This window comes from Notamacropus eugenii, chromosome 6 (assembly GCF_028372415.1).
Source record: "Notamacropus eugenii isolate mMacEug1 chromosome 6, mMacEug1.pri_v2, whole genome shotgun sequence".
Lineage (NCBI taxonomy): Eukaryota > Metazoa > Chordata > Mammalia > Diprotodontia > Macropodidae > Notamacropus > Notamacropus eugenii.
In genome coordinates, this window is record NC_092877.1 from 122,275,708 (window position 1) to 122,292,396 (window position 16,689).

General features: G+C 36.1%; 1 protein-coding gene across 6 annotated transcripts in view; it reads right to left on the reverse strand.

The window, feature by feature from the left end:
- The window catches only part of LOC140511757 (UDP-glucuronosyltransferase 2A2-like), a 255,003-nt gene that overhangs the window by 173,703 nt on the left and 64,611 nt on the right, over positions 1 to 16,689 (reverse strand). The window contains exon 1 of one of the 6 annotated variants that reach the window (XM_072620962.1): positions 6,774 to 7,088. The exons of 3 other annotated variants lie outside the window; for them this stretch is intronic. In XM_072620962.1, coding sequence (XP_072477063.1) covers positions 6,774 to 7,065 — 292 coding nt within the window. In that variant the 5' untranslated portion in view covers positions 7,066 to 7,088. 2 more of the 6 variants (XM_072620960.1, XM_072620963.1) reach the window with 2 other exon arrangements.

Sequence of the window (16,689 nt, forward strand, 5' to 3'; positions counted from 1 at the left end):
CCAACTCACACATAAAAACACAAAGCAACAAAAGAGGAGGGCAGGAAAAAATGAGCAAAAACAAAAAAAAAGAGTTTAAAAATAGAAAGTGATTATGGCGATAGGGAGGATCAAGGCATAAACTTGAAAAAAGAATCAAAAAGGCTACAAAATGTGAAGCTTCATAGAAAAAAACAATTTGGTTATAAAAACAAGAAGAGCTTAAAAAGAATTTGAAAAGTTAGGTTAGGAAAGTAGAAGAAGAAATGGGAAAAGATATGAAAGTAATGCCAGAGAATCATGAAAAAAGAATCAAAAGCATGGGAAAAGACAAACAAAAATTTACCAAGCAAAATAATTCCATAAAAACCAGAAATGGACATACAAGAGTTCACTGAACAATCCTTTAAAATTAGAATTGAGAAGTGAAGACTAATTACTCTATGAGACATCAAAATACAATAAAACAAAATCAAAAGAGTAAAAAAAGAGAAGAAAATGCGAAAATTCTCTCTAGAAAGACAGTTGATCTAGAAAAGGGATTCAGGAAAAATAATCTAAAAATGATTGGACTCCGAGAAAGCCATTATGAAAAGACTAACAAAAAACTTGAACAACATCTTTCAAGTACCTATCAAAGAGAAACATTTTTGTGTATTAGAACCTGAAGGGAAAATAGAAATTGAAAGAATTCACTGACCACTGGCTGGTAGAGATCTTAAAATGAAAACTCCCCAGGAACATCATAGGAAAATTCCAGAAATCACTTATCAAGGAAAAAGTATAGCAATCAGCCAAACATTAACAATTCAAATATTGTGGAGCTACAGTTGGGTTTATGCATGATGTGACAGCTTCCACATTAAAGAAGAAGAGAGCTTGGAATATGATATGCCAGAAAGCAATGGAGTTAGGATTACAACCAAGAATTATCTATCTAGCAAAATTGAATATTTTCTTTCAGTGGGGAAATGGACACTTAAAGAAATAGATATTAATTAAAATACTAGAGTTGGATAAAAAAATTTGACCTCCAACTACAAGACTCATGAGAAACATAAGAAGGTAAAAAAACTAACAAGAAAGAGAAATCCTAAGAAATTCAATAACCTTAAACAGTTTGTACTTCACATGGTAGGATAATATTTGTAATTCAGCGACTTTATTACCATAAGAGCAATTAGAAGGAGTATATGTAGAGAGAGGATGTGGGTATAAGTTGATTTTGATGGGATGGTACCCAAAAAATACAAAATAAAGGAGAAAGAAAGAAGATTGTACTGGAAGAAGGAGGGGATAGATTGAATGGAATAATTTATCCCACACAAGAGAGGCATGAAAGAGCTATTAAAATAAAGGGGAAAATGGAGAGTGTCAGGCAATCCTTAAACCTTACTCCTATCAAAATTGGCTCAAAGAAAGAATAGCATACACTCAGTTGGATAAAAAAAAAATCTAAAAGGGATAGGGATAATATATTATTATATAAGGAGAAAGGTAAACTAATGAAAAGGAGGATATACGGGGGAAGGTGGTTATCAGAAGTAAAATACTTACGAGGAGGGAAAGGATGGGGGTAAGTGAGAGAACTAAACACATGAAAAATAGCATGGAGGAAAATACACAGTTATCATAACTATAAACGTGAATGGGATTAACTAACCCATGAAAAGGAAGCAAGTAGCAGAATGGATTCAAAACTAGAATCTTACAATATGTTGCTGACAAGAAATATATCTGAAGCAGAGAGATACACACAACGTAAAGGTAAAGGGCTGGGGTAGAATCAATTAGGCTTCAGCTGAAGCAAGGAAAGTAGGGGCAGAAAACATGATCTCAAACAAAGCAAAAGCAAAAATAGATCAAATTAAAAGTGATGAAGAAGGAAACGATAGCTTTGTGAATGGAGTGTGTGATTTCTTAAAAAACTAGAAAGATTTACATAAACTGATGCTGCGTGATGTGAGTAGAACCAGGAGAACATTGCACACAGTAACAGTAGCTGCTACACTGTATGGTCACCAAGTTTGATAGACTTAGCTCTTCTCAGCAATACAATGATCTAAGACAATTCTAAAAGACTCGTGATAGAAAATGCTGTCCACATTTAGACAAAGAATGAAGGAGTCTGAATGGAGACTGAAGCATACATTTTTCTGTCTTTTTTTTTCCTTTCTCATGGTTTTTCCCTCGTTCTGATTCTTCTTTCATTACATGATAAATCTGCTAATGTGTTTGATATGATCGTACATATATAGCCTATATGAAATTACATGTCATCTTGGGAAGTAGGAAAGGGAGGGAGAAAAAAAGTTTGGAACTCACAATTTTATAAAGTTGAACATTGATAACTACCTTTCAATGCAATTGGAAAAAAATCAAATGCTATTAAGTGGGGTAAACAATGACAAGCAGGATAATTTCACAAAAACCTGGATAGATTTACATTAATTGATTAATAACAGAAATATTATTGGATAAAGAATGGTGAACGACTTAGCTATTCTTAGCACTACATTGATTTAAGACAATCTCAAAGGACTAATGATGAAGCATATTATCTTCCCCTTGAGAAGGTACTGATATTGATTTACTACAGAATAAAGAATGCTATTTTTCACTTTTTCTTTTAAATTTTTCTTTTCCTCAAGTTTTCTTGTACAAAATGACTAATATGAGAATATTTTACATAATTGTACAGATATGGCCTATATCTCGTTGTTTACTGTCTCAGGGAGAGGGCAAGGAAGAGAGGAAGAAGGGAACAGAAAATGTAACTCACAACTTTAAGTAAAAAGGCCAAGTAGATCCTTGACAAATCCTTCTAAAAATACTAAAGAAGGTTTCCATTTTGATTACAGAGAACTAGGTTGCTGAAATCAGAATGGATATATAACATTCCCTCATCTAGTATAGTCAAATCACAGTGAAAAAGAAATTCCAGGTTGCAAGAAAGGATCAGTGTCAGTGAGTAAGTAAATAAGAGAGCCAATCAGAGTGTCAACAAAATCTTAAGATTTGCTGTAGACACAAATTTGGAAACATAGGACTACAGGATCAGAAGAGAAGACATTCAAGAGTGATAAAGGTGGCTCTGAAGTGGAAAAATACAAGCAACACATAATGAGAAGAAAATTGATTTAGAGCACTGTTTTTCACAGTGAATATTCATTAATTATTGATAAAAGATTATTTGTTATTAATATAGTATCCCACTTCTTCTACCTGGAAATACTATATTTAAGGGAGTTTTCTCTAATCTTTGTACACTAGGTAGGTATGTACTTGCTTTTCATACAAAGAAAGACTTTTCTTGAAGCTTTCTCAATATCTTTATAATCTACTGCAGAGAAAATCTTAAGCTAGTGTAGTGAAGTCCAGAGTAATCATCTTGGCAGACAAAACTGAAAAAAAATGATAGTCCAAAACATATCAGAGAAAATAAACCCATCTTACCTGTTACCTCACTGTAAAACTGCTCCCACTTTTGCTCAAACGAATGGAACCAGAAACAGCCAAAGAAGAGAGACAGTGGTATATTCTCCACTTTTTCCATAAAGGGAATCTTGTCAGTCAATCTGCCCAGGGGCACAGGGGCATAGGAAAGAGGAGCTGGAACTCCCCCACAGTATTTCTCATAAGCATTCCCCAAGCTCCACCAGAGACTATTTATGAAAGGGATTTCAAGCATCTCAGTTCTCAGAACTCCACATGGAAACACACCATGTGTAAATAGCACAACATAGACAGTTTTTTCTGGTTTCTCCATCAGTTCCTGGTTGAAGATTACATTTTCACACTTGGATTTTTCAAAAGGAAAAAAAAAGTTTGAAAACTTCAGGAAATTGCCATAATCATTCCTAATGTGGAAAACTAGTGCTTTTGTTAATCAGCTCCCCCAAAGAAGTATCCAAGGAGCTCAATTTTCCTCTACTGTACATGGCACAGGATAAACCTTATAGTTCAGACCTGAAGAGTCAGTTGGATCAATTTGAGACATATCAGTCAGCACTAACACAGTCACCAGGTGATTTCTTTCTGTCAGCTCTTCAAGAAGTGTTTTCATATGCATTCAGGAGCTTTATCCCAATGGCCACCCCAGGAGCATTACACAGAACCCCATCCAAAGCAGCAGAGCTGCAGCAGCAGCAGAATACAAAGTCATTTCTCAGGCATAAGTACAGAGTCTGGTGCCTTCTATCACACTGCAAGACTACACATAGACTAATCAAGAGACAATTTGAAGATTAATTTTGAAAGGAAATTCTCTCCAATCATACTTTGAGCTGAACTCCCCCAGTATTTAAACAATTTTTCCAGTGAACTTTCTATCATCCAACATGTGTGAAGGCAGAAACTCAGAATATTAAAATTACTTCCCTGATTTTCCATAAATTGTACAAATAAAATAGAAAGAGTTAACCAAGAAATACAATATAGTATATTGCCTACGTATGCCTGTTTATTTCTTCCCTTGCCAAGGTGGTAAGGTTTATCACAAAGTTATTCATTTAGAAGGTAAATGCTGATAAATGTAGAATAATATGGACAGAGGAATATGATTAATGGTTCTTTCCTTTTACTTCTCACAGATTCTCAAAGTAACCTTGATAAAAAAATTTTAAAAGAGTAGGTGTTAAAACAATCTCTGAGGTCACTTTCAGAACAAAACTTAAGAAATTTCCCTCCAATAACCCTTGTACCTAGGCTGCAATCATTCTTGGCCTTATCAGGTAGGGGCTGGAACTGCTGGATGCAGAAATCCAACAAGTGCTAGGCATTTCCATTGATCTAGTACAAATAACTGTGTACTAAACCTCCTCAGGTCAAGGCTAAGGGAGTTGTCCACAACAGGGAGAAAGAAAAACACAAGTGTTTGTGACCATATTGATTAAATGTATTGCCTCAGGTGTTCTTTTTCAACTTCTTTAAAAAACTCAAATTTTAAAAAATCCAACAACCTCAGCTACAGTAAATAGCTTCTAGAAACAGTATCTAGAATAAGGAGAACTTGTACTCTGGAAAACCAAATTCCATTAACAGGGAAGGAAAGTCAGCTTAGCTGAAGCACAAGCCACCTTGAGAGAAGGGCAGGGCATGGCAGGTAATTAAAACTATTGCCCCCACCTTCACCACCACTTCCCCTCTGCCCACGATGGAGTCAGACTAGGACTGTCAGACTGTGAGACTGTCAACATCTCCTGCTTCTCAGAGGACTGGTAGTGTTTCCAGCCTGGCCACCAGCCCTGATTCACCTAGCCTTCACTGAGGGAAACACACCTTTTGAAGAGGAGACCCATTATCCTTGCTACCATCCACATTAATGGAAGATAATTGCCATCAACAGACAAAGAAGCCCAAGAAATCATAGAGCAGCAATGCATCCCACACCACTGGTCCTAGTTCCACACAAGCTCCCACAGCCATTGTCCATAAAATCATTCCTCATGGAGATGCAATGTGGTGATGAGGGTCAGGGAGATGGCACACTGGAGAGTGCCAGGCCTGAAGACAGAAAGACTCATCTTCCTGAGTTAAGATTTGGCCTTGGACACATACTAGTTGTGTGACCCTGGGCAAGTCATTAAGCCTGTTTACCTCAGTTTCTTCTATAAAGTGACCTGAAGAAGGAAATGGCAAACTACTCTAATACCTTGGCCATGAAAATTCCAAACAGGGTCACAAACAGTTGGACGTGGCTGAAATGACTCTACAACAGCAACAAATCTGGTGCCTCCTTCTGCAGGAGCTCTAATCCCTGTCTCCTCAAGGGCCACAGCTACTGAGGACCTCAGAGAGTAAGTGGTCATCAGCAAAGTGCTGTCAGAGGGTTCAATATCACAAATGGACTGGTTTTATGTCAGTGGTAGTAACATCAAAGAGGATGCATTATCATCTGCTTTGACACTATACTTCCCACCCCTCCATCTCACCAGGATCAGGGGGTCTCTCTGTGGGACTTACACCTGAAACTTACTCTGTGCACTGTCTCCACACTAAAAAGCTCCTGGAGAGCAAGGGGCTGTCTTGCTTTTCTATTTAGACTCCAGAACATAGCACAGTTGTTTGCATGTAACATGTGCTTAACAATTGCTTTTCCACTCATTCATTTACTCATTATGCTAATATCCTTGCTTTCTATTTTGATTGAAGAGTCAAACTTAGGCCTAGCAGCCAGTCATTAGGTGACAGTTTTCATGTTTTACGGACAAGTGAATCATTTTGTCACAAAACTTTCCGTATTTGATTGTAATTTAAAAAACCCAAGCATCTGATGTTTTTCATAACATTAAACTACTATCCAATCACAATGACATGCATATGGATGTCAGGGAATCACTGAATAGGTTTGACATATAACTTACCCAACACATCACTGTAAAACTGATCCCAATCCCTCCTATCAAAATTCTGAAACCAAAAGTCATAGTAAATGAAGAAAAGCATATTTTTCACCCTTTCCATAAATGTCATCTTGTCAGTCAATACTGTCAAGGGCACAGGCACATAGGAAGGAGGGGATGGGAGTCCTCCACAGTATTTTTCAAGAGTATTGCCCATGCTGAAACGCAGACTATAGACAAAGGGTATTCCAAGTATCTCTGCTATGAGCTCACCACAAGGACATATAGCATCTGAAATAACAACTTCATATTTGGCTTTTTTAAATGTTTTCATAAGGTCTTTGTTCAAAACTGCACTCTCACACTGCAGTTTTATAAGTCTTGAGTACTCAAAAAATATTTTTTGCATGGCTGCACCATACTGTAAGGCTGAAAGCTTTCGAAACTCACTCCAAAGTGTGATCCAGTTTTCAAAAAGTGAAGCCAAATCCTCTTGAATTGTCTCCACAGGAAAAGCCTCAACATGGAAACCTGATGAATTTCTAGGATCAATAAAAACTGTTGTTGAGGGTGTCAGCACAGTCACCTCATGGCCCCTCTGTACCAGCTCATCCAGGATACACTTTAAATTGATCCAGTGACTATACTCCATGGGCCATACCAGGACCTTCCCACAGGACCCACAGCTAAAGTAACAGAGTTGCAGCAGCAAAAGAACTGAGACCCATTTCTCAGACCTCATGGTTATTTCTGCTTTACCACCTACTAGTTTCATTTCATCATGAACTCCTCTTTATATCATCAACAGAAAGGTTAAAATTTAACTAATATGTGCAAATTTGTTATTCAAATAGTCATAGTTAGCCAAAATGTGGTCTTGCCCAATTGGGCAAGAAATTAATACATGACATGATTTTTCTGAAAGAGAAAAACAAATAGCCGGTATTATCAAAGTCCACATTTGCACAAAGTTCATGGTCTTATGCATTATTTGTACATTAATAATTGAGATTCTTCAGGGGTCAGAGAAAAGTTTTTAATCACTTTGATTTTAAATAGGAATACAATCTTATTTCTTTAAGGCATAAAAGTTTTATAGGAAAATGCTCTCCTTTCACTCTATCTCACTTGTATCTCAAGCTTCCTTGACCTCAGATTTCAAGATGGGGCATCTTCCCAGGATTGTCCTCTGAGGAGCAGCTGAGAAAAAAGAGTTAAGGATTGTGAGTACATCCCTCAGCCAGTCTCAGTATGTTGGACATTGTTGGATCCCAAAGAAGGTCAATTTATGATCCCACAGGAGAAGATGCTAATATTAAGTTCTTCCTCCACTTCCATGATTTTTATCTAAAACTAGGATAGATTTCTTCCAAGTGATTATCATGAAGCACATGGACTTGGTGGCAGCTAAGTGGCACAGTGGGGAAGATGCCAGGCCTGAAGTCAGGAAGACTAATCTTGAGTTCAAATGTGATCTCAAACACTTAGTACCTGTGTGATCCTAGGCAAGTCAGTTCACCCTGTTTGCCTCAGTTTCTTCATTTATATAATGAGCTGGAGAAGGAAATAGTAAACCATTTCAGGATCTTTGCCAACAAAACCCCAAACGCCATCACAGAGTTGGACATGACTGAAAACAACTGAATAACCACCACAACAGTGCATGGACTTGAGTTCATGAACAACCAACTCTGCCTTTGTATATTAGTTCAATGTTTGAATGCATTGTAATGTCTCCACTGTCTGTCTTGTTATTTTATTTATAATCATGTCTTATTTTAACAGTACTTGATTTTTAAGACCTTTTAATTAGGATTACTTGAAGTTGTTCTAATTCAATAAATGCCCATTCTTTACTCTTACCCCCAGATCCAATAAGATAGGAAGCAGTTTTGCTTGATGAGTTATTCTTGGATATAATACTAGATATTTGCTTTCTGGAATACCAGAAATGTACCTCCTATCTTATAAAATGATGGCCGTTAAGTCCTGTGTCATCTTGATAGTAGCATCTTTGTGTTTGAATTATTCCTTTCTGGCTAATTGCAGTATTTTTTTCCTTTGTTTAGGAGTTTTGGATTTTGGTTGTAGTATTCCTGAGAGTTTTCATTTTAGGTTTCTTTTGAGAGGCGACCAGTGACTTTCTTTAATTTCTACTTTGCTCTGTAGTTCTAAGATATTGGAACTGTTTTCCTTTATATTTTTTTGAAATATGATGTTTCTTCATGTATATTTCAGGTAATCTAATGATTCTTAAATTATCTTTCCTGGATCTATTTCTTTCCAGGTCAGTTGCTTTTCTTATCAGATATTTAGATATTAGATATTTCTTCTACTTCTTCAGGTTTTTTTTTTTACTACATTTTATTGTTTCTTAATGTTTCATGAAGTCATTTACTTCCATTTGACCAATTCTAATTATACGGAATTATTTTTTTCGGTAATAGTTTTAACCTCCTTTAGCAAGCTACTGATTCTCTTTTCACAACTTTCTTCACTAGTATTTTTCCTCCCTCATCAATAAATGGTTTAAAATCTGTTTCTCTTTTTATCATCTCTTTCTTTAACTCATCTGAGAATTCTCATGAGTTTATGTCTAATTTGCATTTTTCTGTGAGGCTCTTCTTGTAGAGGTTTTCAAGTTATCTGTGTTTTCAGTGTTCCATGTGAGCTTCCCTGTCATCAGAGTAGCTCTTTAGGGTTGGGTTCTTTTTTTGTTTACTCATTCCTCTAGCCTCCTACTTGACTTTGGATTTTATATTAATGTTAGGCCCTGCTATTTCTGGGGGCAGCGTTGGGGAATGTCTGAGCTGAACTTCTATCTTTTTATGTCCTTCTGCTGTTTTCAGACCTAAGTCTAGGATCTTGCACATTTTTCAGTGCTTCCATGTGGTGCGATCTTGAGAGAGGTTTGTTCACTGCCCTTCTGGCATGAACTCTGTAAGTTCCTGAGCCAAGTTTGAACCTGTTGAACTGTGTGTAGTTGTGTTTGAGTAGACTACTCCTGGACTGAGTTATGTTAATCTTATGGGAGGTTCTATAAGTTCAATGACTAAAGGGTTTAATTCTCCTTTTGCTTTGATTTCCTATTTTGGTTATTCCAAATGTAAGCTTATGTGATGGGCTAAAGATTAGATCTGAGATCCGTTTCTGTTCTTAGGCTCAGACTCACACAGCAAAGCTTTTGGAACTTATTTCTTTCTCCGTACGTAGCTAAGGTCTACCTTGCTTGTGGCCTTGACCTCTCCTCTCTGCCCTGGAAAATTGACCTGAAACTAGGCAATGGGGGACCAATAGAGCTACTGCTGTCACCTGCTCTGGTTCACAGTGTTGGTTAAGGTGTATTCTGGGCTTTCTTTTTGCTACTATCCCTGATTCAGTCCTCTTCCCCTTACCATCCCTGAATGACAGAATCCTCCCCACTCTTGCTATGACTACTTCGTCAGTCATTGCTGCAGTGTTCTCCTACACAGACCCAACCCCAGCAACTACTGCCCTCACTGTCTGTATTTCTAACCTGCCCTGGACTGGAAAAATAATTTACTATGACATTTTCTCAGGTTTCTCAATCTCAATATGTTAGATGGCATTTTTTAGTTTGTTGTGAAGAAAGTGTGTTAAATGAGTTGGGTAAAAATGATACCTCTCACCTCACCATCTTGACTTCCAGTACTTGCTTCTCTATCAGGAATATCTGCCATTTTGCTTTGTGTTATTCTGATTCTTCTATATGCTCTCAAACTGAACTTAGGCCCATTTAAGAGGTTAGTTATATCTGTGGTTGTTTCTTATTGTTGCAAATAGTGAGTTAGGCTTATTTTTCTTTTTCCTCCAACTCTCACCTTTCCCTTAGCCAATGCACCCAGCACCATTTTAAGGGTTGCATCCTGAAAGAGGTCAGAGGATATTCCTGGATATCAAAAAACAGTAAGGAATCTAAAAAGACATCCTAGAATTTTGGGTATTGGGTGGCATGCAGAAGCAGGAAGGCACTAAAGCTCTGGTTAAATTATTTCATTAACCGCTCTCCATGATTGTTAGATAGAATTTTGATACTATTATCAATAGAAGTCCTTACATATAACTGGTTGAATAAGTAAGATATTAAAGTCCTGACTTTGGTGTGGATTGTCAGGTAACATTATCTAGCTTAACTAGTTTATCAAAGTTTGTGAAAATCTTAATACATATAATCTGTATCAAAATGATTTTTCTTTTTCCAGTCTCATAGTGATATCCTCTGACCATTGTTGGAAGTCCTCTTGCTCTAAAGCCCTGATCTCTTTCTTGACCTGGAAAACATGAGCCACTAGCTCCATCCAGATAACGCATCACTTCCAGCATCAAACCCTAGACAAGGCTTTGTTATTTCTTGACAGGTTGGCACATATTTCTGCACAGAGCAAAATGGCACAATTACATGTGCCACTAAGCCCTGTAGCCTGTAAAGTAATTCTGTTCCTCTTCCTGACCTGGCAGAAAGAATATCTGGGTAGGCATCTTTTGTCTTTGTCATTACCCAAGAGCACCTGGGTTACCCATACAGCATGGGTCAAAACTGCCCCACAGGGAATCTTCTAGCTATGCTGGAGGAAACACAACCATGGAGGCACCCATCCTCTCACAACCTTCCTGAATGATCTAGACCCAGTGGAGGACATGCCCACCCAGTACAAATCAGAAGAGAAGTCCATTCTGTAGAGGAAACAAGCGGTTAAGCCTGGAAGCCCAGTAAAAATGAGTAGTATGACCCAGAGTCTCAACAGAAAAAGTAGGGGACAGTTCAGGATCAGAGTCAAATTCTCACATAAAAACAAAAAGCAAGAAAATGGGAGGGGCAGAAAAGATCAGCAAAAAGAAAGCAAAAAAGAGTTTTACTACAGAAAGTGATTATAGTGATAGAGAGGATCAAGCATCAATTTAGAAGAAGACAAAAGTGTCAAAAAGGCTATAAAAGGTGAAGTTTCATAAGAAAAAGCAATTTGGTTACAGAAACAAAAAGAATTCTTGGAAGACTGTAAAAGGAATTTTAAAAAGCAAATTAGGAAAGTAGAAGAAGAAATGTGAAAAGTAATTAGAGTAATGGAAGAAAATCATGAAAAAAGAGTCAGCGGCATAGGAAAAGATATACAAAAATTTACCAAGAAAAATAACTCTTGAAAAAAAACAGAATGGTATATACAAAAGGTCAATGAAGAAAATTATTCCATAAAAATGTGAATTGAACAAGTGGAAACTAATGACTCCATGAGACATCAAGATAAAATAAAACAAAATAAAAAGAGTAAAAAAATAGAATAAAATACAGAACTACATTTGATATAGAAAATTGATCCAGGAGACATAACATAAAAATTATTGGACTCCCAGAAAGTCATAATGAAAAAAAGTAACAAAAAGTCTGGACAACACCTTTCAAGAAATTATCAAGAAAAACACTCTTGTGTATGAAAACTTGCAGGCAAAATAAAAATTGAAAGAATCCCCTGACCACTGGCTGATAGAGATCTTAAAATGAAAACTCCAAGGAACATCATAGGCAAATTCCAAAACTCACTTCTCAAGGGCAAAGCATTCCAAGTAGCTGAACATAATTCAAATAGTGTAGCACTACAGTTAGGTTTATGCATGATCTGGCAGCTTCCACATTAAAGAAGCAGAGAGCTTGGAATATGATGTGCCTGAAGGCCACAGAATTAGGATTGCAACCAACAATGACCTACAGAGCAAAATTGAATATATTCTTTCAGGGAGGGAATGAGAATTTAAAGAAAGAGAGGATTTTCAAACATTTTAATTAAAAGATCAGAGCTGAATAAAAAAATTTACCTCCAACTATAAGACTCATGAGAAGCATAAGAAGTTAAAAAATAAACAAGAAAGAGAAATCATAAGAAATTCAAAAGGTTAAGCTCTTTGTATTTTTATACAGCAAGACAATATTTGTAACTCAACCACATTATTAGTATAAGACCAATTAAAAGGAGTACATGTAGACAGAGGGTGTGAATGTAAGGTGACTTAGATGGAATAATAATGAAAAAAAAAAAAACCCAATAAAATAAAGGAGTAAGAAAGAAGATTGTACTGGAAGAAGGAGGGAGTAAACTGAATGGAATAAATTATCCCACACAAAAGAGGCATGAAAGTTGCTACAATAAAGGGGAAGATGGGTAGTGGCAGGCAATAATTAAACCTTAATCCCATCAAAATTGGCTCAAGTAGGGAATAACACACACTTAGTTGGATATAAAAATTTATCTTATAATATAAGGAAGTAAAAAGGGACAAGGATAATAGAAAGGGAAACTAATAAGAGGGAGGGTATATTGAGGGAAGGTGTTTATCAGATGTAAAATACTTCTGAGGAAGGAAGGGAAGGGGCTAAGTGAGAGAGGGGGATAAACATATGAAAAAAAGCATGGATGAAAATACATAGTTAGTTATCATAACTATAAATGTGATGGGATTAACTCTCCCATAAAATGGAAATAAGTAGTAGAATGGATTGAAAAATAGAATCCTACAATATGTTGTTGACAAGAAACACATTTGAAACAGAGAGATACACACAAGGTAAAGGTAAGGGGCTAGGGTAGAATCTATTAGACTTCAGCTGAAGTAAGGAAAGCAGTGGTAGCAATCATGATTCTCAAATAATGGAAAAGCACACATATATCAGACTAAAAGGTATAAAGCAGGATAACAGCTTCATAAATGGATGATTTCAGAAAAAAACTAGAAAGACTTACATGAACTGATGCTGAGTGAAGGGAACAGAACCAGGAAAACATTGTACACAACAACAGTTAGCACTGTGCTGTGACCAAGTTTGATAGACTTAGCTTTTCTCAGAAGTACGATGATCTAAGACAATTCCAAAAGACTCATGATGGAAAATACTGTCCACATCCAGAAAACAAAGGAGTCTCAATGCAAATCAAAGCATACAGCTTTCTTTCTCTCTTTTTTTCTTTCTCATGGTTTTTCCCTCTCATTCTGATTATTCTTTCAGAACATGATGAATTCATAAATATATTTAATATAATTGTACATGTATAGCCTATATCAGATTACATGTCATCTTGGGAAGGAAGAAAGGGAGGGAGAAAAATATTTGGATTGCACAGTCTTATTAAAGTGAATGTTGAAAACTGTCTTTCAATACAATTGGGGAAAAATACTATTAAGTGGGGAAAAAACAATGACAAGTAGGATGATTTCACAAAAATCTGGATAGACTTACATGCACTGATAAACAGTGAAAAGAACAGAACCGGAAGAACGTTGTACTTCTGAAACAGTTTTTATTGGATGAAGAATGATGAATGACTTGAGTATTCTTAGCACTACGTTGATTTAAGAAAATTCCAAAGTACTGATGATGAAGAATACTATTTGTGCCTTCAGAAAGTACTGATATTGATTGAATACAGACTGAAGGATGCTATTTTTTCTTTCTTCCATTTTTTATTTTCTTCAAGTCTTTTTTGCATAAGATGACTATTATGGAAATGTTTTACATAATTCCATAGATATGATGTGTATCTGATTGTTTACTATCTCAGGAAGGAGGCAGGGAAGAGAGGAAGGAGGGGATAGAAATTATAACGCAAAACATTAAACAAAAAGGCTTAGTAGATCCTTAAATCCTTCTAAAACTAAGAGTTTCCATGCTGATTTTGGAGAGATAGGTTGTTGAAACCATAATGAATATATAAATATTCCCTCATCTAGTAGAGGCAAAGCCCAGTGGAAAAGGAATTTCAGGTTGCAAGCAGTGAGTAATTAATTGGGAGAGTCAATCAATCAGTCACCCAAGTTTTAAGGTTTGCTGTAGACAAAAATTGGAAACATAGGACTACTGGATCAGAAGAGAAGACATTCAAGGTTCATGAAGATGGAACAGAAGTGGGAAAATACAAGTAACACATAATGATAAGAAAATTGATTTAGATCTTTGTTTTTTTCCAAGGAATATTATTAATTAATTATTGCTACATGAACATTATTTGTTACTAATATAGTATCCTAGTCCAAGGAGATACTATATTTAAGGCAGTCTTTAATCTTTGTACTCTATGCAGGGATGTACTTGCTTTTTATCCTAAGAAAGATTTTTGCTTGAAGTTTTCTCAATATCTTTATAATCTTTCTCAATATCTTTATAATGTAGTGAAGTCCACAATAAACAATTTGGCAGACAAAACTGAAGAAAAAGATAGTCCAAAATCGTCCAGAAAAAAGAAGCCCATTTTAGCTAGCACCTCACTGTAAAACTGCTCCCACTTTTTCTCAGATGAATGGAAGCAGAAATAGTGAAAGAAGAGAGAGACTGCATATTCTCCATCTTTTCCATAAAGGTCATCTTGTCATTCTATCTGCCCAGGGGCACAGGGACATAGGAAAGAGGAGCTGGAACTCCCCCCAGTATTTCTCAAAGACATTCCCCAAGCTCCACTGGAGACTATTTATGAAAGGGATTGCAAACTTCTCAGCTATCAGATCTACACATGGAAATATAGCATCTGTCAGTAGCGTATAATAGTCAGTTTTTTGCATTTTCTCCATAAGTGTCTGATAAAGATTACATTTTTGAACCTTTATTTTACATAAAGAACCAATTGGTTAAAAGATGCTTGAAATTCCCACAGTATTTCCCATTATGAAAAAGTGGGGTTTTTATTAATCATCCCACACAAAGTAATTTCCAGTTGGTTCACACTTTTATTTTTTTTTTTTGTGGTGCAGGAAAAATTTCATAGTTCAACCCTGAAGAGTCAATGGAATCAATTAGAGACATATCAGAAGGCACTAACACAGTCACCATGGGACCTCTTTCTTTCAGTTCTTTGAGAATTGTTCATATCAGTCCAGTGGCTATAATCCATTGGCCACACCAGGATCTTGCCACAGGACCCACATCCAAAGCATCAAAGCTACAATCGCGGAACAGACATCCATTTTTAAGGAATAATGCCTGAGCCTGATGCCTTCTGAGACACACAGGCAATCCACGGACAAGTTGAAGATTAATTTCTAAAGGAAAATCTCTCCAATTGTACTTCTAGCCCAATGTCTTCCCCCTTTCCCCAGTATGTAAACATTTCTTCCAGTTCCCCTATCCAGCCTATGTCAGGTCAAGGCACAAATTCAGAATATCAAAAGTACTGACCTTACTTTTCATAAACATTACAATTAAAATAGAAAGAGTAAGCCAAGAAACACAATGCAGCACATCTACACCTAACAAGTAATTCAATTCAAGAAATATTTATGAGATACTGAAATTATAATAGGCGTACAAAGCCATAGAAAATCGTTTCCTCTTCTAAGAACTTACAATACAGGCAAAAACAAGTCTCTGTATCACTACAAATGAGATAGAATATGGTAAATGCCAAATGAGGCTTACAATTATAGGTTTTAGAGGCTTATTACTAACAGTAAGTATTTTTTATTCCCAGTGGCCCACAGTAGGCATTTAATAAATATTTAACGACTGACACACAAATTGAGATGAAGTGGCAGAAATGGAGGAAAATTCATAGTTAATAGAATCAACATTATCAGTAAAAAAGGAAGAGAAGTCATCTGAAAAGGGTCTGGGGATGATTTAAAAAAAAACAAAGGTGATTTAGAACAATCCTTGTGGAGACTATGATAGGGAGTCAAAAAAAAGGATACAAATAAAGACTTCTGGGTAGGAATGATTGATGAGTCCAAGTGAGAATGTACAAGTATGTAATGAATAATGTAATGAATGCAATTTTCTGACTTCTCCTAGCAAATGCATACTCACTCCTTCTATAGGAGGAGACCAGCCTGTTGATTTGATGTTTCCTCTGATGTTTTGAAAGAAAGAGAGAGAGAGAGGTAGATAGATAGGTAGATAGATAGATAGATAGATAGATAGATAGATAGATAGATAGATAGATAGATAGATGATAGATAGATAGATAGATAGATGATAGATAGATAGATAGATAGATAGATAGATAGATAGATAGATAGATAGATAGATAAGTAGGTAGGTAGGTAGGAAGATAGATAGACAGACAGACAGATAGATAGATGATAGATAGATAGAAAGAAAGATAGAGATAAATATGACAGCAACAGAAGAATTCAGCTTATACTTTAGAAAGAACATGCTGATGTGTCAGTAAACATTCACATTACATAAGTGCTTTGAAACGAGATTCTGGTTAAACTATTGAATTTTAGCTTTTGGTTGCATAACAGAACCAGTTGTTAAAGGTTAATCAGTTTTAGATGATTCAAAAGTCCATTTGACTTTTGTTGTTCAGTTGTTTCAGTCATGTCTGATTTTCATGACCCCACTTGGGGTTTCCTTAGCAAAGAC